Source organism: Canis lupus, chromosome 2, assembly GCF_011100685.1.
Source record: "Canis lupus familiaris isolate Mischka breed German Shepherd chromosome 2, alternate assembly UU_Cfam_GSD_1.0, whole genome shotgun sequence".
NCBI classification, from domain to species: Eukaryota; Metazoa; Chordata; class Mammalia; order Carnivora; family Canidae; genus Canis; species Canis lupus.
In genome coordinates this window covers 34,598,038-34,624,085 of record NC_049223.1, presented here as the reverse complement: position 1 = coordinate 34,624,085, position 26,048 = coordinate 34,598,038, and the positions used below count along the sequence as shown (strand labels likewise).

At 36.6% G+C, this 26,048-nt stretch overlaps 1 protein-coding gene across 1 annotated transcript in view; it reads left to right on the top strand.

Moving 5' to 3' along the window:
* PFDN1 (prefoldin subunit 1) overlaps positions 1-26,048 on the top strand; it is a 65,269-nt gene that overhangs the window by 23,433 nt on the left and 15,788 nt on the right. Inside the window, exon 3 of the mRNA NM_001252417.1 lies at positions 10,396-10,480. Coding sequence (NP_001239346.1) covers positions 10,396-10,480 — 85 coding nt within the window. The remainder of the gene's footprint in view (positions 1-10,395; positions 10,481-26,048) is intronic.

Below are 26,048 nucleotides of genomic sequence, written 5' to 3'. Positions count from 1 at the left end.
TTAGAATATTCATCAGATTGTGCAATCACTGCCACTGATTCCAGAACATATTTTTCATTATGAAAGGAATTCATAAACCTATAGTCATTATTCCATATTCCTTTCCTCTTTAGATTGTAGGCGGTCACTAATCATTCTGTTTGTATAGATATGCCTATTTAAGTATTATTTATATAATCTCTAACATCCAACATGGGGCTGGAACTCATGACCTTGAAATCAAGAGTCACATACTCTTCTGACTGAGCCTGCCTGACATTCCTCAGCATTATATTTTAAAGGTTAATCCATGTTGTAGTGTGTATCAGTACTTTATTCCTTTTCATTACTGAGTGATATTCCATTGTAGGAATATAACACATTGTATTTATCCATTTATCAGTTGATGGACATTTCAGTTGTTTCTACTTTTTGACTATCATGAATAATCTGCTTTGAATATTTATATATGTGTGTGTGTGTGTGTGTGTTCCTTTCTCTTGGCTATATTCTTAGAAGTAGAATAGCTGGGTCATTATATAACTCTATATTTAATCTTCTGAGGAACTGCCAGAATGTTTTCCATAGGGCTCATGCTATTTTACATATCCACCAGCAATGGATGAGGGTTCAAGTTTCTACATATCCTCTCCAACATTTGTTATTTATCTTTTTCAGTATTTATATCCTAGTGGGTGTGATCTGCCTTTACTTTTAACCTGTATATGTCCTTTTATTTAACGTAGATTTATTGGTGATTGCATAGTTGGGTCATGATATTTAATCCATTCTGACAATTTGTACCTTCTAATTAGAGTGTTTAGATAATTTATTTTTCAAGTAATTATTGCTGTGGTTGGATTGAAATCTACCACTCTGCTACTTGTTCCTATTTGTTTCATTTGTTCTTTTTTCCTTTTTCTCTTTTTTTCCTGCCTTCTTTTAGATTATATATATATATTATAGATTTTATATACATATATATTCATATACACACATATGTATATATACATACACATACATAATTTTTAAAAATAAATGCATTTAATAAAAAAATATATATATATTTTAGGGATGCCTAGGTGGCTCAGTGGTTGAGTGTCTGCCTTTGGCCCAGGGTGTGATCCTGGAGTCCCAGGATCGAGTCACACATTGGGCTCCCTGCTTGGAGCCTGCTTCTCTCTCTGCCTGTGTCTCTGCCTCTCTCCCTCTCTCTCTGTGTGTGTCTCATGAATAAATAAAATCTTTTAAAAAATATATATGTTCTAAATGAAATGAAAAAAATATATTTTCAATGAAAAAAAATATATTTTAAAAGTTTTATTTATCTCAGGGGGAGAGCCTGTGCAGGGGAGGGACAGAGGGAGGGGGAGAGAGAGAAACTCAAGTGGATTCAGCACTAAGCGGAAAGCCTGATGTGGGGCTCAGTCTCATGACCCTGAGATCACAACCTAAACTGAAACCAGGAGTTGGACACCTAATAGACTGCCTACCCAGGTACTCCTCTTTTAGATTATTTTTTATGTTAATATTTAATCCTCATTTTTGGTTTATTTGTCCTTAGTAAACAACATTTTTTTTTGTGATTTTCTTGTTTTTACAATATATGTTTTTATTGTCTACCTTTAAGTACTATTATATTGCTTCATCTTTAATATTTCAAATCTCTTCCTCCATTCCTTTTTTTTTTTTTTTAACACATTTTATGTGTTATGGTTTGCTTTTGTTCAGGAGTTAGAAGCTTGTTTTTTAATGGGTCAGATAGACATTTTTGACTTTGCTGACCATATGATCTCTGTCACAACAGTCTCTCCTAACTCTGCCTTTTTGGTGAGAACAGCCATAGACATAAAAACACATGGATGTGCCTGGAATGGACCGCTAGCCACATTTGCCACTCCGCATTGGCAAATGCATGCTAGCCACATTTGCCACTCTGCATTTTAAAATGACTAACAACAGGGACGCCTTGCTGGCTCAGTTGGTTGAGTGTCTGACTCTTGATTTGGGTTCAGGTCATGATCTCAGGGTCATGGGATCAAGCCCAATGTTGGGCTTCTGCTTGGCTTAGAGTCTGCTTGTCCCTTTCCCTCTGCTCCTCTCCCTGCTTGCACGCTCTCTCTCTCAAGTAAATAAATAAACAAAATCTTTTTTAAAAAGTGACTAGTGGTAAAAAAAAAAAAAAAAAGTTTCATATTCATCTTAACTTATACAATCTCTGGTGCTTTTTATTTCTTTGTAAGTTGCCTGGTTATATCCTATTCGCTGAAGAACTAATTTTAACATTTTTTATGGTCTATATTTGCCAAAATAAACTCAGTTTTTGTTTGAATTTCTCCTTCAGTTTTTAAAGTTTTTTATTTTTTAAAAAATAATTTTAGAGGGTGCATGAGCAGGGGGAGGGGCAAAGGATGATAGAGAATCCTCAAGCATATTCCTTGCTGAATGCGAAACCTGATCTATTTTAATTTAATTTAATTTAATTTAATTTTACTTTATTTTATAGATTTTATTCATTTATTCATGAGAGACACGTTAAGAGAGGCAGAGACACAGCAGAGGGAGAAGCAGGCTCTTCGAGGGGAGCCTAATGTGGGACTTGATCCTGGAACTCCAGGACCACACCTTGAGCTAAAGGCAGGTGCTCAACCACTGAGCCACCCAGGCGTCCCTAAAGCCTGGTTTAGAGTTCGATTCCAGGACCGTGGGATCATGACCTGAGTCAAAAGATAGAGTTGGCTGCTTAACCAACTGAGCCAGCGAGTTAGTTTTCCCTTCTTCATTTTTGAAAGATACTTTCACTTTTTATGTACTGCTGAGTTAGTAACTTTTCTTTCAATACTTTGAAAATGTTATCCCATTGTCTTCCACCATATATAGTTTGTGACAAGTTTACTGTGACTCTTACTTTTGTTTTTTCTGAATGTAATCTGTAATATCTCTGGCTGCCTTTAAGATTTTCTGTTTATCTTTGTTTTAGTAGTTTGATTATGCTACCTGCTACATCTGATTTTGTTTTTTTTTTTGCTTGGATTTCTCCAGGTGTCTTAGAACTGATTTGGTAGTATGTTGTTTTGTTTGTTTTAGTTTGTTTTAGGAAATTCTTGTTCATTATTTCTTCAAGTGTTTCTTCTGCTTCATTCTTTACTTCTGGATCTCTAATTATAAATATTTTAGGCTGCTCAATATTATTCCTTAGGTTTTTCATGCTGTATCCTATTTATTTTGTTTATTTTATTGGTTTTAATAGCCTTTTCTCTTTTAGTTTGATTTATTTTTATTAACCCATTTTATTAACCTATTTTTTATTAACCCATTTCATTAACCCATTCTCTTTTAGTTTAATTTTATTTTAAATTTACCCATTTTATATTACTTCAGCTTTGCCACCCACCTAATAAGGAACACTATAAATTAAAGTCGGTACTAGAGATTTTCTAAAACCACATAGTAGGTCAGATTTGGACCACAACCCATGAGAAGGCCAGGTATAGTTACCCATTCTTTTGTTTTTTTAATTAAAACACTTTTTAGGGGAATCCCTGGGTGGCTCAGCGGTTTGGTTTGGTGCCTGACTTTGGCCCAGGGCGCGATCCTGGAGTCCCGGGATCGAGTCTCGCGTCAGGCTCCCAGCATGGAGCCTGCTTCTCCCTCCTCCTGTATCTCTGCCTCTCTTTCTCTCTATGTCTATCATAAATAAATAAATAAATCTTCAAAAAAAAAAAAAAAAAAAGCCAAAACACTTTTTAAAAAAAATTTGTAGGAAATGTAGGTTTACCTTTAGTGAGGCTTTAACAACTTGTAGCACTAATTCACATAAGTTTTATAAGTTAATTGTTTAATGTCGTTGCTTTTAGAAATAATTCACAATCTGTCGATTTTGTCATTTGCTTTTTGATAACTACTTATAAAAATAAAAATAATAGAGTCCTTATATTCCAGTTAGAACTGATACCTGAAACTAATATAATGTTACATGTTGGTTATATCACAATTAAAAAAAGATAACCAAGTATTTTTTCTGAGTAAAAATGAAATGTTTTATATATATATCCTACTTAACTTTTAAAAAAAAATTTGAACTCATAGCTTTCATTTTGAAAAACAGTTATTTACATCCTGAAGATTAAAATCTGAAAATTATGCTCCCCCTATACACTCCTCCTATATAACTGAGGTATCTTTACAGATTTTTAAAAAAAATTACCATTTCACTATGTTTCTTTTTTTACTGTGTTGAATTTTAAAAAGTGTTTTGTTTTGTTTTAAGATTTTATTTATTTATTCATGAGAGACACACACACACACACACACACACAGAGAGGTAGAGACATAGGCAGAGGGAGAAGCAGGCTCCATGCAGGGAGCCTGACGCAGGGACTTGATCCCGGGTCTCCAGGATCAGGCCCTGGGCTGAAGGCAGCGCTAAACCGCTGAGCCACCTGGGCTTCCCTTAAAAAAAAAAAAAAAAAAAAGTTTTTAATTGAAGTGTAGTTGACAATACAATGTTAATTAGATTCATGTGTATAGCAGTAATTCAAGAAATGTATATGTTCTGCTCACCATGAGTATAGCTATTATCACAGTACAATGCCCTTTCGGTACCACTGATTATATTCTTTATGCTGTACCTTCTTTCCCTGTGACTTACTCATTCTGTAACTGGAAGCATGTATGTCCCATTCCTCTTTACCCATTTTGCCATCCCTCTACCTACCTTCCTTTGGTTATACATGTTTAGGAGACTTTTTTGTTTGCTCATTTTATTTACTACTGTGGTGTAGACAGTTTTCTTCTGTTTTATCCTACTGAGGGGCAAGTTCTTCATTCTGACTGAAGGTGGAACCCTTGGGGACCTGGCTTTAACTGAGGATTCTCCTACTAGTATCTTCATTTTGTGTGGTCTCTAGATTTTATCTCCTGTTTTTTTGTTTATTTGTTTTGTTTTGTTTTGTTTTTTGCCAGTATGGATCCTCAAGGTCTCTGGAATTCAGCAGGCACTCTCAAGTTGAAAGCAAATTTACTCCTTTCATACCTTTCAGAATTCCTGATCTCACTTCTTTTGGGCCTCTGGAATGTTTCATGTGTGTTTGCTCAGCAAACTGTTAGAAAAACTTTTTTTTTTTCTTTTTTGCTTTGTTTTTAATAGGAAGAATGTTTAGGGTATCTCTTTTCCATTATGCTAGTAATGAAAGTCTCTACTTGTTCAGTATTCCACAATATGGATGTACCATAATTTTATTTTTAAAAGACTTTTAAGTAATCTCTATACCCAATGTGGGGCTCAAACTAAAAACCCTGAGATCAAGAGTCACATGGTTCACCGACTGAACTAGCTGGGTGCCCTGGATGTACGATAATTTTAAAATTCCTTCTTTACTAAGGGATTTAGATTCTTCTTGCTTGCTTGCTAAAAAAATCATGACAAAAATTTTTTGCACATAGATCTTTGTGTGTACATGCTAGTGGTTTTCATCATAAGTGGAATGAGGGAAAGAAGCAAGATAGACTCATTCTTTTTGTTCTGTTTTAAGTAGGCTACACACTCAGCATGGAGCCTAATATGGGGCTTGAATTCATGACTCTGAGATCAAGACCTGAGCTTGACACTTAACCAAATAAGCCACCTACGTGTCCCAAGATAGACTCATTCTTATTCATCCTTTTCTTTGCCACTTAATTTGTGAATGCCCTAAATGCCATATGTTTTTACATTTCTTCTAAAAGTTTCCTACCCATATAAAATATATTATAAGCATATTGTTGTGTTTGAATAATGTGTGTCCATGTGAGCATACCCAAAAGACAACGTTGTCACTCATCTTGGATTGTATTTTGGGCAGGTAAACAACACTTTTGATTCATGCTGAGTCATAAGAAAGTGGAAGTCATGTACCAACCTGCAGGATATTTCAGAACATAGCCTCTTATATTTCTCAAGAAACAAACCTAAAAGCCATCATAAAAATTATGTATTTGAAAAAAAGATGTATTTTTCATGGCATAATTATTTTGTTTAAATCTTTTAAATATTTTACTTATTTGACCAAGACATAGAGCTAGTGAGCACAAGTGAGGGGAATGGCAGAGGGAGAAGCAGGCTGAGTAGTGTACCTGACATGGCTCTCTATCCCAGGACCTTGGTGTTGTGACCTAAGCTGAAGGCAGATGCTTAAATGACTGAGCCACCCAGGTGCCCCTTAGATGGCATCATTATAAATAAATGAAGAAGTTAAATAGCAGGCTACTAGTGCTTGAAAGTTGACAGTGCAGGGCCACATATTATTGGTTTCCAGTGTAGAAGCTTTTTATGAGCAGTAACTCTAGTCTAGAATATATAATCCTGAATATTGTAAGCACATTCTTTGCATGTCATTTGTCATATAAAAATAATTTTCCTCTTCACTGTTTATTTTTCCTTTGTGGCACATTTTGAACAGCAGAATCCTTTATCTACCATTTGGCTTTCCATAAACTATCAGGCAGGATCTCTGTGAGATTCTCTACTTTGAGAAACTATGTGCTTAATATTTATGATATAGGAGTCATAATTACGTTATTATATGTTTTATCTTCAAAATAGCATCTGATAATTCAGTGCCTTTTAACAATAAAAAAATACTTCTAAAGAGTTTTTCCAAAAAGTCAAATATTTCTTGGAGCCCTTCCCAATCTTCATTAGATTTATGGTTGGCATTTTTTAACTTTTTTATTTTTTTATTTTTTTATTTATGATAGGCACACAGTGAGAGAGAGAGAGAGAGGCAGAGACACAGGCAGAGGGAGAAGCAGGCTCCATGCACTGGGAGCCTGACGTGGGATTCGATCCCGGATATCCAGGACCACGCCCTGGGCCAAAGGCAGGCGCCAAACCGCTGCGCCACCCAGGGATCCCTGGTTGGCGTTTTTTAAAAATCAAAGACTAAACCAAATTTTCTGTATATTTTTTCGTCTGAATTTTACAGTGTAACTACTCATTGAGGTAAACATTGGAGTTTATTCAATACTCATCCTTGTTTAAAACTTTTATGGCTGAGATGTCCTTATATAGTAAAATTGGCCAGCTTCAGTGACACCATCTCTCTGGCCTTTGAAGTTGGCACAGTCCAGTGTAACTACCTAAAGTGTGTGTGGTCATGGAAAAACATGTTTTTGTTGTTGAGTGTTCTTGCTTTCTAGTAATTTTATTTTCTGCTTAAGGGATTTAGTATCTGTTCAGATACTTTATTTTTAAAGGCTACATAAGTAATGACTTGATCTCTAATCTTAGCTTTGAAAATTTCCCAGACACTAATAAAGGTAATGTCTGATGACCTATTATTTGAGAATACTACTCACTGGCCAGCAGTCAGTGCTATTTAAAAATGTGTATTTTACTCTGAAAATTATTTCTGTGGCTAAAAGGCTTTGTTAGTAAAATTGTGCATGTTATGACATAATTTGGTGACTTTTGTGCCTAGATTTACAATAGTTTTTACATGGTACCACTGAGACTTAGTAGTTTGAAACACTTTGCTCTTCAGAAACTATACTAAATAGTTCTGAAAAAAATATTCATCAGAAACAGCACCTGTCTCTTGGACTAATAATAGTTTGGTCACAAGAGGTTATATAGTAGTCCTTATTTTGCATGAATGTGTGCTTTCACTGCAAGTGACTACATGACTAAAATTTTAACAAAGGATCAACTTACTACTGAAGACCAGGATCATTAGTTAAATGATGTGGACTGTCCCTATCAGGACATTAACAAGGTTAATTGTAGAGTGAAAGAGAACTTTACCAGATTGTATTATATATGTCAGGGTATATTTATAAAGAAGAGGAGCAGTTTTCTTCCAGATGTTTGGACAGAGCTGAAGTGCCATTTTTAAAATCTGTTTTTACTTGTTTTGTATCTATAATAAGATCCTCTTGATAAAAACCCACCCTAGACACAGTGGTGGTTTTTTTGTTTGTTTTGTGTTGTGGTGGTGTTTGAGGTTGGCAGAAAAAATGGCATATTGCTATCTTGACTTCTTATTTGGCTGTTAAAAGGAGATACATAGGTCAGTGAAACAATAGGGAGCCCAGAAATAAACCTATGCACATATAGTCAATTAACTTAGAGGAATATCTAGTGGGGGAAAGGATAGTCTCTTCAGTATATGATGTTGGGAAAACTGGGCCAATATCTTACATCATAAACAAAAATTAAAGTGGATTAAAAACTTCAATGTAAGACTTAAAACCAATAAAACTAAAAGAAAACATAGGTAGCAAGCTCCTCATATTAGTCTTAGTGAGGTTTTTTGTTTTCTTTTGTTATTGTTTGGATCTAACTCCAAAAGCAGGAGTAATAAAAGCAAAAATAAATGAGTGGGATTACATCAAACTACAAAACTTCAGAGCTTTGCTCTGCTTCCAAAGAGCAGAGGAAACCATTATCATAATGAAAAGGTAAACTACTGAAGGGAAGAAGGTATTTGCAAATCATATGTCTGATAGGGGTTAATGTCTAAAATATATAAAGAACTCTTACAACTCAACAACAACAACAACAACAACAACAACAAAACCCTATCCAGGGCAGCTCCAGTGGCATAGCAGTTTAGCACTGCCTGCAGCCCGGGGCGTGATCCTGGAGACCCCGGGATCGAGTCCCACATCAGGCTCCTTGCATGGAGCCCGCTTCTCCCTCTGCCTGTGTCTCTGCCTCTCTCTCTGTGTGCCTCTATGAATAAATAAATAAGTAAAATCTTAAAAAACAAAACAAAACAAAACCCTATCCAAATGAAAAATGAGCAGAGGATCTGAATAGAAGTTTTTCCAAAGAAGACTACAGATGGCCAACAGACACATGAGAAAACATATACACACAATAGAATAGTACTCAGCCACGTAAAAATGAAATATTGGCATTTGTGACAACACTGATGTACCTAGAGGGTATTATATTAAGTAAAATAAGTCGGAGAAAGACATACCAAGTGATTTCACTGCCAGTGGAGTCTAAAAAAGCAGAACAAAGAAAACAAACCCCAGATTAAAAGATACAGAGTTTGTGGGGAGGAACTGATTGAGGGGCACAATTGGTGATGGGGATTAAGAGGTACAAATTTCCAGTTATTAAAATAACTAAGTCTTGGGGTATAATATACAGCATGGTTAATACAGTTAATAATACTAACTTTATGTGGTGAGAAATGATAACTAACTAGACTTGTGGTGATCAGTTGATAGTATATACAAATACTGAATCACTACATAATACACATGAGACCAATAGAATATTATTTGTTAATTATACTTCAATAAAAACAACAAAAAGAAATGAAGTTTATGGTATGCCTTGGGTAGTTCAGTGGTTGACTGTCTGCCTTTGGCTTGGGTCGTGATGCCGGGGTTCTGGATCCAGTCCCTTATCAAGCTCTCTGCAGGGAACCTGCTTCTCCCTCTGCTTTTATGTCTCTGCCTCTCTGTGTCTCTCATGAATAAATAAAAAAAAAAAAATAAAGAAATGAAGTTTAGTTCTTTGTTGCTAAACTCTCAGGTTATATGCAAAGAGAAGAAACCATCTGCCTAATTAATTACAATCTTTAATGGAAATCTGTTATAGCCTAGTTGGACACTTGATTCCAGTAGAAGGAAAATAATTCATTTCACTTTTTTAAAGCTACAAATAGTTTATTCTTCGTTTCCCTACAGCAGGAATTATGAATATATGTTCACAAAATGGATTCAGTGCTAATTTTTAAAGCTTCCCCTATTTCCACTCTCATGAATTGTAAATAATTTGCCTGATGGTAAAATGGAAAAAGTTGAAATTTTCCACTTGTGCATTTTGAGCTTTTCAGAGGTACTATACACTCTGGAAATAATAATAAAAGATACTAGGCTTTTTTACAGTGCTTTTTGTTTGAGGAACTCCTATAAACACTAATACATTGATCCTAACACAGTACTTGATTGTAACTTTAAAAGGTCATGAGTTACTGCTGTTAGAAAAAAGTTTAAAAAGATTGGAGGGGGAGCTCTAACTTAAAAATATTGTTTAAAAAATATTAGATAAAGTTGATCTAGACAACTGAAAAAAATTATAGGGGAAATTTATTATTTAACTTTTCCCTTAGCATGTGATAGATTTTTATTCCTTTAATTTTTTTCATTTATTTATGAATCCTACTTAAAGCCTGATTTCCTTCTTAGAGTAGAAAGCAGAATTTTTTTTAAACTTTAGCACTCAGCCAAGGCTTAAACCTGTGGTGGTTTACTGAGTTTGTCACATTAATGTAGTAGTGCACTTTTTTGGTCCCAAGTTGGGAGATAGATCATCCTTTTAATTTTCATAGTTTAATGTTTATGGTATGTAGCTGTTGATTTTGATGATTATAGTGGACATGTGGCTTTAATCTTCAACTTTTTTGTGTTTTGTAGGTTTATTCTTCAGTCCAAGGAGGTAATTCACAGTCAGCTGTTAGAGAAACAGAAAATAGCAGAAGAAAAAATTAAAGAACTAGAAGTAAGTTTGAGTAAATATTGACAGTAAATTTGAAGAAAAAGGTAATTATCTCACTGTGTCATGTTAAATGAAAATGTATACCTGCAAAAGTCATGTCACATTATTTTCATTTTTTCAAATTGTGTTAGAGCAATAAAGCAGTCATATTTATAGCAGTGTGTAAGACACTCCTCCTTCCTCCCCCAAAAGAAAGAAAAAAAGGAAGGGAGGAAGAAAAAAAAAAGCGTCTTGGAAATGTGGAGATTTTTTAAGAAGATCAGATGCTATTAATCTGAATATATCTTCTCCATTACCTTTGAATGAACATGTCTGTTTTTAAAAACAAAGCAAGAGTACCTGGGCGGCGCAGTCAATTGGGTGTCCGACTCTTGGTTTCAGCTGGTCATGGTCTCATGGTTGTGAGATTGAGCTCTGTGTTGGGCTTTCCACACAGCATGGAGTCTGCTTAGGTTTCTGTCTCCTTCTTCTTCTGCCTCTCCCATTAGTGCTCTTTCAGTAGAATAGATAAATCTTAAAAAAAAAAAAAAAAAAAAAAAAGGCAAAGCACATAGTGTATATTGAAACAGCCCATATTATGCTGGATTGGCCTGAGAGTGGTTAATGATAATAGTATTGAAAGAATCTTGATATATGTCTCTTATATATTGTAATTTGCTTAATGAAGATTAGGTATCACTATCTGAAGATGGTACTGCAATGAGGAAAAAAAAATTTTTTTTCCAGCTAGGGAAAAGGTGATGGGTAAGAGTAACTTAGTAAAATTTTGGATAATTGCAATTTATTACATTTTCCATTAAGACCTTTGATGAGATATTCTTCTTGGGCTTGAGTGGAAGGTCCATCCTATATACATGGTAAAAGTTGGCCTGGGCAAAAGACTGGTTGTTATTTCTTTGGGGCCAAGATTTCCTGAAATGAGGGTGGTTGCAATGACTTCATAGGTCACTTTATCTAATTTGTGTGAGTACTGTTTGAGGCAGTAGTTCAGAATCTGACTCAGCCCTCTGTGGAATTGGTGAGACACCCCCTGTATCCTCCCAGGGATTTCTTAGGGGCACCAACTTGGAATGGCCTGGGTATATAGAGTCTTAGGTTACTTAGGTTTATTTTTGTTTGACTAGTGACCATAATTTAACCAACCTGATAATAGGTTTGTAGCTTAGAAAGGTGTATTATAAAAGCAAAACATTTATAGCATACAAACAAAAAAAATGAAAAAAGAAAAAACTTACCTTTTAGTAACCAACTTGTTATTGTGTCCTATTTTATCATTTTTGTTAGCCCAGCTGTTCTTGATTGAGTTTTATATCTTCTATTTTCAAGGATAGTAGTTTAAAAAACTCTAAATAAAACTATTTCATGTAGATAACCAAAAACCTGTTTTTGTAGCTGTAGGTAAATACATCTAAAAATTATAAGTAACCAGATGTATTGTGTCTGTGATTCTCTTTTTTATGAAAACACAAAAAATAAGTGCTCTATATAAAATTTCAAAATGATATGTCAATAAATATATTACATTAACACTGGTTATCCTAAGGAAATTAGATGGGATATGGGCATGAAGTTATTTTTTTCTTATAATTTTTGCATTGGGTAAATTATAACAAGCATGTGTTTACTTTTATAATTGAAAAGGATATGCCACAGGTAATGATTTTATTTTATAATTTTTAAATTTTTAAAATGATTTTATTTATTTATTCATGAGAGACACAGAGAGAAAGGCAGAGGGAGAAGCACGCTCTCCATGGGGAACCTGGTGCCAGACTCGATCCCAGGATCCTGGGGTCATGACTTGAGACAAAGGCAGACACTCAACCACTGAGCCCTCCAAGTGCCCCCACAGGTGATGATTCTAGCATACTGTTCAGTTTGATGAGTATTAAGAATGTTTTTTTCAAGTAAGCTTCATACTCAGCATGGAGCTTGAACTTAAGACCTGAGCTGATATTGAAAGTGGCTTAAACCACTTGAGCCACCTTGGCACCCTGAGAAGTTTTTTTCCTCAAAGTTACCTTTTTTTGGAGTTTCTCAAATACTGGTAGAGTATCCTGATATCTGCCAGATAATGGAAATGGGTTAGCTGGCTTGTTGATAAATGAAAATACTACTTTCCCCTCTTCCCTGCACATACCTATAATGTCACCTCTACAGTTTGGTATGTATCATTCCTAATTTTATTTTATGAACACATTCATACACCCATATACACTTTTTTTTTTTTTTTTAATTTATGATAGTCACACAGAGAGAGAGAGAGAGAGAGAGAGGCAGAGACACAGGCAGAGGGAGAAGCAGGCTCACTCCATGCACCGGGAGCCCGATGTGGGATTCGATCCCGGGTCTCCAGGATCGCGCCCTGGGCCAAAGGCAGGCACTAAACCGCTGTGCCACCCAGGGATCCCGATTTTTTTTTTGAATAAAGAGGAATTATGCTGTATACACAGGTTTTCATTATTTGATAGTTTATCTTTCCACTTCTAGTTTCTAGTTTATATTTTCAACATTCTTGTTTTCCACTTCTCTTACTGTTGTAGGTTATTATCCAACATTTAATTACTGCATGATCCGTACCTCTACATTTAATACACTTTACAGTACTGTCCTAATTTGTATTTTTGATAATATTTCCCACTACATACTCTTCTCTCTCCTCAAGCAAACCTGTATTTTACACTGCCATACTTCTAGGGTTTTGTTACTTCAGCCTAAAGTATATGCATGTCCCCATGTGCACTGATGCACACATACATTGTTAATTGTAGTGTTCAGATTCTGTTTCTTTTTTTTTTTCTGATTATTCACTTCGTGATTGAGAGACACAAGTCTGATCTCCATGATGATACTTACCAGTTTCTCCATCTTTCATTTTAGTGGGGATTGGTGTTTAGAGATTACTGTCTGTGTATTTAAGTGCTCATTATTACTGTGTACATAGTTCAGAGGATAGGTTTTATTTTGCTTTATATGTTTGGGAATTTCTCAGGTCTTTGACTTCCGGCTTCCATTGTCGTTGTTGAGAAGGCCTCTGTCAGCTTACTTGTTCATTTGTCTTTTTTTCTCTGTTTACTTTAATTAATTAATTATTTTAAAAAAGATTAATTAATTAGAGAGAGAAAGCATGCACAAGAGTGGGAGAAGTGGGGTGGGGGAGACGAGGAGAGAGAATCCTTAAGCAGACACCCCACTGAGCATGGAGCCCAACATGTGGCTGGACCCCAGGACCCTGAGATCACAACCTAAGCCAAAACCAAGAGTTAGCCACCCAACTGAGCCCCTCACCTGTCCCTCAGGTAACTTTTAATATTCTTTTTGTCTTTCATGCTTTGTGGTTTCTTTGTTTTTGTTTTTGTTTTAAAGATTTTAAAGATTTATTTTTATTTATTTATGATAGAGAGAGAGAGAGAGAGAGAGAGAGAGAGAGGCAGAGACACAAGCAGAGGGAGAAGCAGGCTCCATGCCGGGAGTCCGACGTGGGACTCGATCCTGGGACTCAGGCAGGCGCAAAACCGCTGAGCCACCCAGGGATCCCCTGTTTTTGTTTTGTTTTTAAAGATTTTATTTATTCATGAGAGAACAGAGAGAGAGAGGTAGAGAGAGAAGCAGGCTCCATGCAGGGAGCCCAATGTGGAACTCAATCCTGGGACTCCAGGATCATGACCCGAGCCAAAGGCAGATACTCAACCACTGAGCCACCTGGGCGTCCCATAAGCCACCCAGGCATCCCTGCAGTTTCTTTGGGATATGTTTAGGTGTGGAGTTAGTCTTTTTTAGACTATTTTTTTCTTATTTCTGCTTGGTTTAAGTGGGATTTTCTGAATCTGTGGATTAAAATCTTTCATTAGTTCCGGAAATTCTTACTATTTCTGAATATTACTTCTTCCCTGTTTTCTCTATTAAGTGTCTTCCTTCTGGAGTTTTCTCCTCCTACCTTTACTTATTTATTTTTTAAAGATTTTATTTATTTATTCATTCATGAGAGACAGAGATAGAGAGAGAGGCAGAGACACAGGCAGAGGGAGAAGCAGGCTCCATGCAGGGAGCCCGATGTGGGACTCGATCCTGGAACTCCAGGATCACGCCCTGGGCCAAAGGCAGGCGCTCAACCACTGAGCCACTCAGGGATCCCCCCCCCCCCCACCTTTAAACCAGCTGTTCCCAGCCACCCAGGTGTCCCTGATTTTTCACTCTTAAGTTAGGTCCTTTTTCCTTGTTCTCCGTAATGATTTTATTAGTTTTATAGCATATTGTGGTAATTTGAACTATATATCACCACTTAAGGTAATTGCAAATAGGGTGTCCTGGGCACCTGGGTGGTCCTGATGCGAGACTCGATCCTAGGACCCCAGAATCATGCCCTGAGCCGAAGGCAGACGCTCAACTGCTGAGCCACCCAGGCGTCCCTGTAGTTTCAAGTTTTGATCAAAGCTGTTAACTTGGCCCACTTTGTATGCCTCCTCACTTCCTGCCAGTAGTCTGTACAAATGACACTATGGATATACCTTTTTAATGACAGAGGTGCTTATCTGATTCAAGTTCTCTGAAATGAGAACCCATTTTTTTTCTTTTTTTTTTTAAAGATTTTATTTATTTATTCATGAGAGACAGAGAGAGAGGCAGAGACATAGGCAAGAGGGAGAAGCAGGCTCCTCGCAGGGAACCTGATGTGGGACTTGATCCCTGGATCCGAGGATCATGCCCTGAGTAGACACTCACCCGCTGAACCACCCAGGCATCAAAGAACCCATTTTCATTAGTATTTCCTGGACTCCCTTTTATCCATGTCTGTTCTTACTGTTTCTTCATGTTTGTCTTCTGCAAATATCCCCCCCAGTCTTTGCTGATGAGTGCGAAGCTTACCTAGAATTTGTTTAGCTCTTGATAAACTCTCTTAAAGCTGTGCATACATTGTTAGCCCATCTAGTGGCCTCACTTACTGGCCCTTTCCTTTTATGGAGCAGAGGTGGGGGTTCTATAACCCTGCTTTCATGTTCCCTTGATGGGAGTTAGATTATTTACCAGAAGGGTAAAGGCAAGTACTACCTTATTGGGAAGGTAGACCATATTTACAAAATACTACGCAAATATCAGGTTATTCTTTGGGTTGTAGTCATTTTACTGGGATTGATTAGAAAATCTTTTCATAAAAAAAAATCTTTTCATAATAGGCTCAAAATATGATAGTATTATTTAGATGTCTATCTCTCCTTTATAAAGATAGATCAGGTTCTTGGAGGAAAAAAATAATCATTTCATCCTAATGGTGATTAGTATAGACCAATGATTCTGGTCCTGGCTAAGAGAAAATATAAAAGGGTGGCTTCAGTATGATAGAGAGTAACCATGTTATTTATGTCTGTTTTTTAAAGATTACGATAATTTTTTAAAGATGGCTGAATGTCTGTAATACGTAATACAGTATATGTTAGAAAAGTACAAAAACTTATTTCTTAAATGACATGGATATAATTGGGGAGTTTGAATGATGACTCTTGAGTCTTTTTATTATTTTTTTAAGATTTTAAAATTATTTTTAAATAATCTTTACACCTGATATGGGGCTCGAACTTACAACCCTAAGATCAAGAGTTGCACACTCCACCAGCTGAACCAGCCAGGTACCTCTTGTCTGTCTTTATAAAAATAATTTTCGTTTTGAAATGAACATTGCTACAATGGGAAACTAGGTTATTTTTTCGTTGTTTGTTTGTTTTTAGAAAATTCAGTTTTAAAGTTGAGTTAAAACATTGATAGATTAAAAAAAAACATTGATAGATTGAGGCAATATGTTTCTTCTAAAGAGTAAAAAATACTTCCTGTATATTTTGCTTACTTTTTTTGAAGTAAGAAGGATATAATTTTATGGAGTTTGCCTTTAGAAAAACTTGGAATCACTTTTCAGATGAGCTAGAGTTGTTTCTTACCTCTTGCCTAATGAATTTCAAATACTTGGAATCCTTGAGATAACTATAAGGATGTGTGTTTGAGCACATTTTGATGCTCAAAATTGATGTGTTTGAGCACATTTTGACCACCATTCTCTTAGGTTCGCTCCTTTGTTCCACGTGAGAGGCAATCATTGTTTGAAGCCCATTTGCATTTAGTCTAAAGTTCCCATTATATTTTAGACACACGTGTATACAAGTTGATCACTTCCTTTCCTTTATCTTTGACTTGGTCATTGCCCCTTCCACTACCCTGGATAGCTTAGCAGTGACATAATAAGAGTAAGGAAACCCAGGACATTCTGGCCTGCATAATGCCACTTCTGACGCAAAATGTTACAATCTCAGGGTTGTGAAATAGCTCTGCAGCCCATGCTATAAGTAAAATCTAAGAAATTGTAAAAGTCCCTATTCTTGCACAAAAATGACAATTTTAGTCAGATAGTGGTTCCTGAAACAAGTAGGAAGAATGGTGGCAAGGGAACTGGTAGGAGGTGCCTGTGACATTCTGCAGTTGGCTGAGTTTTGAGACTCTGATGAGAAAATGTTTTTGGAGGAGTTCCCGTGATTGTGGAGGTTTTACTCTGCCTATTGAACATCATTTTTTCCGTAGCATGGTGGTAACTGGTAGGCACTTGGCTTGATGTCCAGGTTTTGCCCTGAGTACTTCATTTTTGAGTTGGTACCATTGTGGATATGATGAGAGCCCCTCTTTGGAGGTGATGTCAAGTGGACGCTATTATATGATAGACAGTGATTCTCTTCTGTTTCTGTTTAGATAGAAAAGAGCAGGTAAGAGAAGAGCTAGTGAATGGGATTTTTTAATAGATTATACAAGAATTATATACTGGCATAGCTCAAAATTTATTATCCATTAAGAAATTAGTCATTTATTTTATAGCAAAATATAGCATTTACAGAAATAAATGTTAAAATACATATAGCTTAATAATTATAAAGTGAACACTTGTAACATCATGCAAGCCAAGAAATAAAATATTGACATGCCCCAGAGGCTCTCCCATTCTTTCTCCTCTTCATACAAATGCCATTCCTGCCCCTTCCCATAGCTATAACCCTAACTTTTGTGATAGTTCTTTTTTTTAATTTAAATTCCAATTAGTTAAAATACAGTGTAAAATTAGTTTCAGGTATACAGTATAGTGTGAGTCAACACTTCTGTACATCACAGGTGCTCATCACAAGTCTACTTCTTAATCCCCATCAGTGATTTAACCCACCTCCCTTCTGATAACAGTTTGCTTTTAATAGGTAAGAGTCTGTTTCTTGGTTTGCCCTCTCTCTTGCTTTTCCTTTTGTCTATTTTTTTTCTGAAATTCCACATGTGAGTGAAATCATATGGTATCTGTCTTTCTCTGACTTATTTCGCTTAGTGTAATACTCTCTAGCTCTATCCGTGTCATTGGAAATGGCAAGATTTCATTCTTTTTTATGGCTGAGTAATATTTCACTGTGTGTGTGTGTGTGTGTGTGTGTGTGTGTGTGTGTGTGTATACATCTGTATATATACACCACATCTTTAACTGTGGATGTCTGTATGTCTTCTTTGGAAATATGTCTATTCCTGTCTTCTGCCTTTTAATTGTATTTTTCAGTTTTTGGATGTTGAGTTTTATAAGCTCTTTATTTATTTTATCTTACTTATTTATGTTTTTTTAAGAGGAGGAGCAAGAGAGAGCATGTGCCTGAGCAGGGGCTGGGGCAGAGGGAAAGGGAGAAAGAGAATCCCAAGCAGAGTCCTTGCTGAGTGTGTAGAGCCTCATGCAGTTGCAGGACTCAGTCTCACGACCTTGAGATCATGACCTGAGCTGAAATCAAGAGAGAAATGCTTAACCAACTGAGCCACCCAGGTACCCGTCTGCCTTTGAGTTTTGATTGTTTCATTTGCAGTGCAAAAGCTTTTTATTTTGATGTAGTCCCAATAGTTTATCTTTGCTTTTATTTCCCTTGCCTTAGACATATCTAGAAAGAAGTTGCTATGGCTGATATCAAACAAGTTACTGCCTTTGTTTTCTTCTAGGATTTTTTTGGTTTCAGGTCTCATCTTTAGGTGTTTAATCCATTTTTGTTTTTGTATATATATAGTGTAGGAAAGTGATCTAGTTTCAGGACGCCTAGGTGGCTCAGTGGTTGAGCGCCTGCCTTTGTTTGGCTCAGGTTGTGATCCTGGAGTCCCCAGATTGAGTCCCGCATTGGGCTCCCTGCATGGAGCCTGCTTCTTCCTCTGCCTGTGTCTCTGCCTCTCTCTCTCTCTCTCTCTGTGTCTCTCCTGATAAGTAAAATCTTAAAAAAAAAAAAAAAAAAAAAAAGTGATCCAGTTTCATTCTTTTGCTTGTAGCTGTCCAATTTTCCCAACACCATTTGTTGAAGAGATAGTCTTTTTCCCATTACATATTCTTTCTTGCTTTATTGAAGATTAATTGACCATATAATTGTGGGTTCATTTCTGGGTTTTCTATTCTGTTCCGTTAATCTGTGTTCTATTTTTGTGCCAGTACCATACTGTCTCAATGACTACAGCTTTGTAATATAACTTGAAGTGTGGAATTGTGATGCTTCCAGCTTTGCTTTTCTTTTGTTTTTTTTTCAGGTTCCATAAACATTTTAGGATTGCTTGTTTTAGCTCTATGAAAAATGTTATTTTGGCAGGGATTGCATAAATGTGTAGATTGCTTTGGGTAGTATGGACATTTCATTTATTTATTTATTTGTTTATTTATTTATTTATTTAAAAGATTTTTATTCATTCATTCTCACACACACACACACACACACACACACACACACACAGGCGCAGAGACACAGGCAGAGGGAGAAGCAGGCTCCATGCAGGGAGCCCGATGCGGGACTTGATCCTGGGTCTCCAGGATCAGGCTCTGGGCCGAAGGCGGCACTAAACCGCCGAGCCACCCGGGCTGCCCTAGTATGGACATTTTAACAATATTTGTTCTTCTAGTCTATGAGTATGGAATGGAATGTCTTTTTGTTTCTTTGTGTCATCTTTAATTTCTTTCATCAGTGTTATGTATTCAGGGTATAGGTCTTTACCTCTTTGATTAGGTTTATTCCTAGGTATCTAACTGTTCTTGATGTAATTGTATTCTTTCTTTTCCTTTTTTTTTTTTTTTCTTAAATTTTAAGATTTTTATTTATTTGAGAGGGAGTGTACCAGCAGGGAGAGGGGCAGAAGGAGAGAGGGGAAGCAGGCTGTCCGCTGAGCAGGGAGCCTGATGCAGGGCTCTATCCCAGGACCCTGGGATCATGACCTGAGCTGAAGGCAGATACTTAACTGACTGGGCCACCCAAGTGCCCCCTACTTTTTTTTAAGTATAGCTTTACTAGCTATTTGTACTTCCCCAAACAATGTAATTTACTCTGGTTTGTTTTTGCACTTTATATGAACAAAATCACTATATAGATTTTTTTTGCTTTCTTTTTACTCAGTTTTGTGTTTGTAACCTCCATGTTACTTGATATTGTGATTTATTTTCATTGCTATTCCATTATGTATTCCATTATGTAAAGTTACCACAGTTTATCTTTGTATACAGTCCATTTTTATTCTTAACAAGTCAAGATGTTCTCATAGAGTGTTGATACGGTTTATCTTTTAGTCATTTGCTGAAGGGAGCTGTTTTTCAGAGACCTCACTCTAACCCAAGAGAATTTGAGTACTGAAGTATAAAATGTTCGTACTTTAAGAATTAGCTTGATGGTGTCCTACTTTCAGCTAGGTCACTAGACCCTCTGAGTGGCTTTTTCTTTTTTTCTTTTAATTCAAAAAGGTAATTCCAAGTTAGTAAATTCATCTCTTTTCATGTTTTGACTTGGAGAGTTGTGAGTGATGTTTCTCTTGCTGTCCCATACTTTGGGATTTCACATATGAATACTTTTCTCTTTATAGAGTTCATTTGCATTTCAACATTTGTAAAAATGGATGTTTAAAATAGTTTTTAGTTATTTAAGACTTAAATCTAAAAGAGCCTGATGGTTGGAAGCCCTAGAGTTTATAGTGAACTATATATATTCTCTATGTTCTGGTGTCTTGGGGCTCAATGTAGCTGCCTAATCTTCCTCTTTGACTTTTAAAGAATAGGCATAAGTCTGAAAAAGCCCTATATGGTCTTTTTCTGGTTGAGTATTCTTTATTGGTTGTTACAATATTTTCAGTACTTTGGTCAGTTGTACATGTGTTATGATCCAAGTGCTAATATTTATTTAAATGTAAACTATGATATAATATATTTCACTTCCTTATTAGAAATATTTCAGCTCAGGGATGCCTGACCGGCTCAGTCGGTATAACATGTAACTATTTCAGGATTGTCAGTTTGAGCTCCGTATTGGAGGTAGAGTTTACTTAAAAAAATATTTCAGCTCTGATGAGAACTTAGATGTGAACATTTCAAATAGATTTGCCCTGTTAACTAGACAGCCTTTCTTATTTGTAAAATATATATTATAAGTATCTTACACATACACCCCTCTCATTTCATCTATTCACTGATATGTGTATCTTCATTTCATGATTAAGGTAAAAGAAGGATTTGCATTCCAGTTAAATTTGAGTTTAGCTTTCTGCATCTTGCATCTGTTAATCCTTTCTTCTAGAATGCATTCCCAGGGTGCCTTGATTTCCTTGGAATATTTGCCTATAGCCTATAGCTATGCCTTTGAATGCTTCAGGGGCTGCTGACTGACCTCAAGTTTCACTACTTTGTGTTTTATATGATCTAACTTTTCTCTGTGCCTGTGAATATTTCTCCTTATCCGCCCCCCCCCCCCCATGCCTGAGAGTTCCTGTAGTCACTTTCAGCCTACTAAAGAATGATTTCTTTCGATGAGGTAGACTTTGAATTTTCTTCCACGTTATTGCATGCCTCCCTGCTCTTGTATCTAGATGGTAAGGGGAAATTAATCAGTATACACATTTTCTTTACCCTAGATTCTGACTCTGGTCATTTCTTATAGCCACAGGTCTTCCCAAACCTGAAGTAATAGATACTGGCCGGAGGAAGTGAGTTGTTTAATACATGTGGACAGGCCACACCTGTATTAATGAGCATACTCTGCATGTCTACTCGAAAGAACAAGATCCATACTGATATTTGAACCATAAGTAGAGATCTCCCAAGTGTACTAGATTTACAACAGAGCATTCATTACCCTAGATTCCTAATTTAAATACCTTCTGCTGAGTTAAGAGTTCTGGATTGTAGCCCTTGCTGTAAGCTTCAGTATCCTCATCTGTAAGATGAGAGGTTGGGTTAGAAAATACCTCACTTTTGTTAAGTTAATCATTACAACTTTGGTATTCTTCTGAATTGACACTTGAGGAGCAAAAATGCCCCTTACAAAACAAGATGGAAGGAGACAAAACAAAACAAAAACCAGTTTCATGTCCAGATTTGATTTAAGAGGTTAATTGAAATTCTTTTCTTTGAAGGTAGAATAAAAGTAGTCTCCTCATAGCTTTGCCATTTAAAATGTAATAAAAGGTAACAGCATCTCTTGATATCTTTGTAGTAGTTGCTTAATTACTGAAATCACAGATGTGCATGTGATAGCTTAAGGTAGTATATTAGGCATCACTTATTTTAGAGGTACTTTTGGATAGAGCTGTATTATTAATTCCACATACATAAATTAAAATTACATACCCAGGAAGATATCATTTTACTGATTTGTAGTGCTTTATTTATCCTATACTATCTTATAAAATACATAATACTTAGAATAGTGGCAAAAATGTTCAGAAAATATTCATAAATTATAAATTCCTGAATGTATTGGACATTTTATCTTATTAAATATAAAGATGTATTTTTATGAGTTTTAATCTACTGGTGCAGATAGTTCTATTACTTTACTATTTTTCTCATTTTCCAGAATTTTCACTACATTATTTTTTTCATTTATAAACAAACATTTATATGCTGTCTTCCTAATTTTGATTAATAGAAGAGTTTCTCCTACCTCATTTTGTCTTGCTTACAAATCTTTCACTTGTCACCAGCATAATAAAAATATTTGAATTCCCTCACTATTCATGATATGAAGCCATTCTTTTTGGGTACATAATTATCTTGTAAGCGACTTCTTCCAAAATGGACACAGATGCATTTTATTCCTAACTTTTGTGTAAAACAGCTTAGTTCATTTTATTCTGCTTTTGTTTTTAAGAAAACACATGTGAGGGTGGAACAGTCCTCCAGATCAGGAAGCATTATCGGTTTCCACTGATGTTTTATATGTACTGTTTTTATATGAGACTCTAAAAGTTCGAACTCTGCATGATGTTATAAAGACATGGAAAATGATTCTTTCTTAGGGTTGGAGGAAGTGATGACTAGTGTTTTTTTTGCTGGTAGTATCTGATAATCCCCCCTCCATTTAGCTATTCTAGGCATGTTTAGTTGTCAGGCGTTGTCGGACTAAATAGCTAAAAATAATAAATAAGGGGGAGGCTGTTCTAAGGCCAGCTCTTGCCACTATCTGTAATCTGTTTAATTTAGTTCCTAGGGAGAAAGGGCAAAAGGAACATGGTGCCATTCCCATTGAATGGATTTTTTGTTTAAAGTGCTAACAAGAACATTGTTTGAGCTCTCCTTTTTCCCAAACCCCAATGGCTCACGCACCCACATCCACTTGCAGTGTAGAGCCGGAGCTTGGGGGCTTAAAGAGCATGCTCCAATCAGTAGTTATGCTAGAGGTTAATCAGGTGATTGTGGTCTTTTAATGTGGCTTTTGACAGTGGAAATAAGCAGTTGGTGTATGAGAGAGGGTGAGAGGGAGAAAATGGTGATTATAGATGGGGGAGTTAGTGTGAGAATAAAGAAACCTTTCTGTTCAGTCCTTTTTCCTAACTCTTTGTTCAGGGAGTCAGGTTGTTTGATGACATTTGCACACATTTGACTGCAGTATACCTCTGCAGTTTTAACCCACAGTGCCAATGTGAAGCTCTCCTTGAATTCGGCTCTTGACTTGCCTTTGCCTTTGCTTTTTTCTAATAATAGAAATAACTTCCTATAAATTAGAGATAGCAATCTGGTACTTGTTTGTAAACCTGTTGATCATTGAGGGAATGATTTAAATGCCTTTCCTGTCCCTTGCTATGTATTCACCAGTGATGGAGTTTATGAAAACTAGGACCAACTTTTCAGTTATATTTTTGGCATTCTACAGTTTGTGTTGAACCACCAAAGGAATTACTGATTTTTATAGTCTTGGGTTGCCTACTGATTTTTGTATCTGAAGTCATATCCAGAATCCGTTCCTTTGTGCAATTTTTTGTTCTTTGGGAATGGGGGGGAGGTGGTCTGAACCTGACCGCTTTAAGCACCAAAGAAAGAAATGGATTGGTTTTATTGGAGATTCTTTGGGGAGAAATGTCTTGGGGAAACCTGTATTAATGTAGATCCTGGTGTTTACCTAAAGCTTTGGGATCTGAGCACTTTACTATAGGTTTTGGGAATGCTTACTTTTGGACATTTTTTAAGTCACCAACCTGCCCTACTCCCTAAGTTAATGAAATCATGATTTTATTTTATTTATTTATTTATTCATGAGAGACACAGAGGCAGAGACATAGGCAGAGGGAGAACCAGGCTCCCTGTGGGGAGGCTGATACGGCATTCGATTCCAGGGATCATGCCCTGAGCCAAAGGCAGACGTTCAACCACTGAGCCACCGAGGCGTCCTGAAATCATGATTTTAACTGAACTAAAGGTTTTTCAAATATGTACAAATCATATGATAAAGTCTTGTGATTCATGTGGAGTGACATATCTGGCAGTACTTTAAATCTTTAAAGTAGCTCAAAACATGTAATTTGTGATTGAGTTTAATTAGCTCCAGAAATTTGTAAAGAGAAACTTCACTTTCTGTTCGGAACCTGGGTTTTCTTTGGAGTTCAAATTCAAAGCCTTCGTTAAAGCATACTTTCTGAGTGCTTTCTTTAGATAAGTGGTGAAGAAAAATATAAAGAAGGAGCTTTTGATTGTAGGCCGTGACATAGTCAGGGAGAAGCAGACTCCCTGCAAGGAGCCCGGTGTGGGACTCAATCCCAGGACCCCAGAATCATGACCTGAGCCAAAAGCAGATGCCTAACTGACTGAGCCACCCGGGCGCCCCAATGCATATTTTTTTAAAAGTATTATTAAATGTTTGCTGAGTGTCCGGATTACACATGGTATGTCTGTGGAGGCTTTTTGTTCTTACTTTCATACTTACATACAGTCGATTGTATTCGCTATATGCCATGCACTGTTACATGCAATGAAGACAGAATTAGCAAAGGCTCTGATGGGAATGGAGTTTATATTCTGGTGAATGGAAGAGGGCAGCATATAATAAACAATATAATTTATGCATGCTTAAAAGTAAAATATTTTGGAGTAAGGAGACCGAGAATGATGGGAGTGTACAATCTATTTTATATGGTGTTGACAGGGAAGGTTTTTCTTATAAGGTTATTTGAGCAGAAGCCTGAAGGGAGTGAGGTAGCAAGCTCCCTATACATCTGGGAGCAGAGGATTCCAAGCAAAGGGACTAGCAAATACAAAAACCTGAAGGTGAGACTTCAGTTGACCAGTTGGGAGAATAGCAAGGAGGCCATTTCATCTAGAGCTGAGTGAGGTAGAGAATACTAAGAGAAGAAATCAGGGAAGAGACGAGGAATAGATTTCATAGGGCCTTGGAATTGGGAGTTTGGAGATGGTTTTGAACAGATGAATTGCATGATCTGATTCATACTTTAACAGGACCAGACTGGATGCTATATTGAAAATAGATTAGAGGTGACTTAGTTGGTTAAACATCTGACTCTTGATTTTGGCTCAGGTCATGATCTCTGGGTCATGGGATTGAGATTGTGTCGGGCTCTGTTCTCAGTGAGGAGTCTGCTTGAGATACTGTCCCTCTGCCCCCCTCAAAATAAATAAACAAATCTTAAAAAAAAAAATTATAGAGGAGAAGGGTGGAAACTTGGAGATATATTAGAAGGCTGTTACATTATCCAGGTGAGAGATTGCTAGTATCTTGGACAGGGCAGTGCCAGTGGAGGTGGTCAGACTCTGGATATATTTTAAGGTAGAGCCAAAGACAGTTGGGTGTGGGGATGAAAGAGACGACTCAAAGTTTTGGCCCCTCCTTCCTTCCACGTGTATCACTCATTTTCCTCTTGGAGAGATCTGGAATGGGCTCATGGGAGAGGGGCTATTTCACTTGGACTTTGAAGGTTACAGTTTTGCTTGATTAGGGCTGAGCCAGGGGGGAGAACATTTCAGATCAAATAAATAGTGGGAACAAATGTCTGGAAGTAGAGTGGTAAAGGAGGCTGGGGTGAGAAATGAGACTAGAGAGGTCTAAGAGAAAAGAGTTAAGGCTAAAATGGATGAAATCTGCATTGTTTCTCCTCACTTTGTGTAAGTACTACTTGTTCTGGGCAAGTGGTTATTCCTACTGTCAATGCTATTCATGTAGTGTGATTTCCACCCAGCATTCCGTGTATACTGCGTTTCACAGAGATTCCACATGTTTATGGGAACAGATGTGCTATTGGTCATTCATTAGTCAATTTTTCCTACTTGATCTTAATG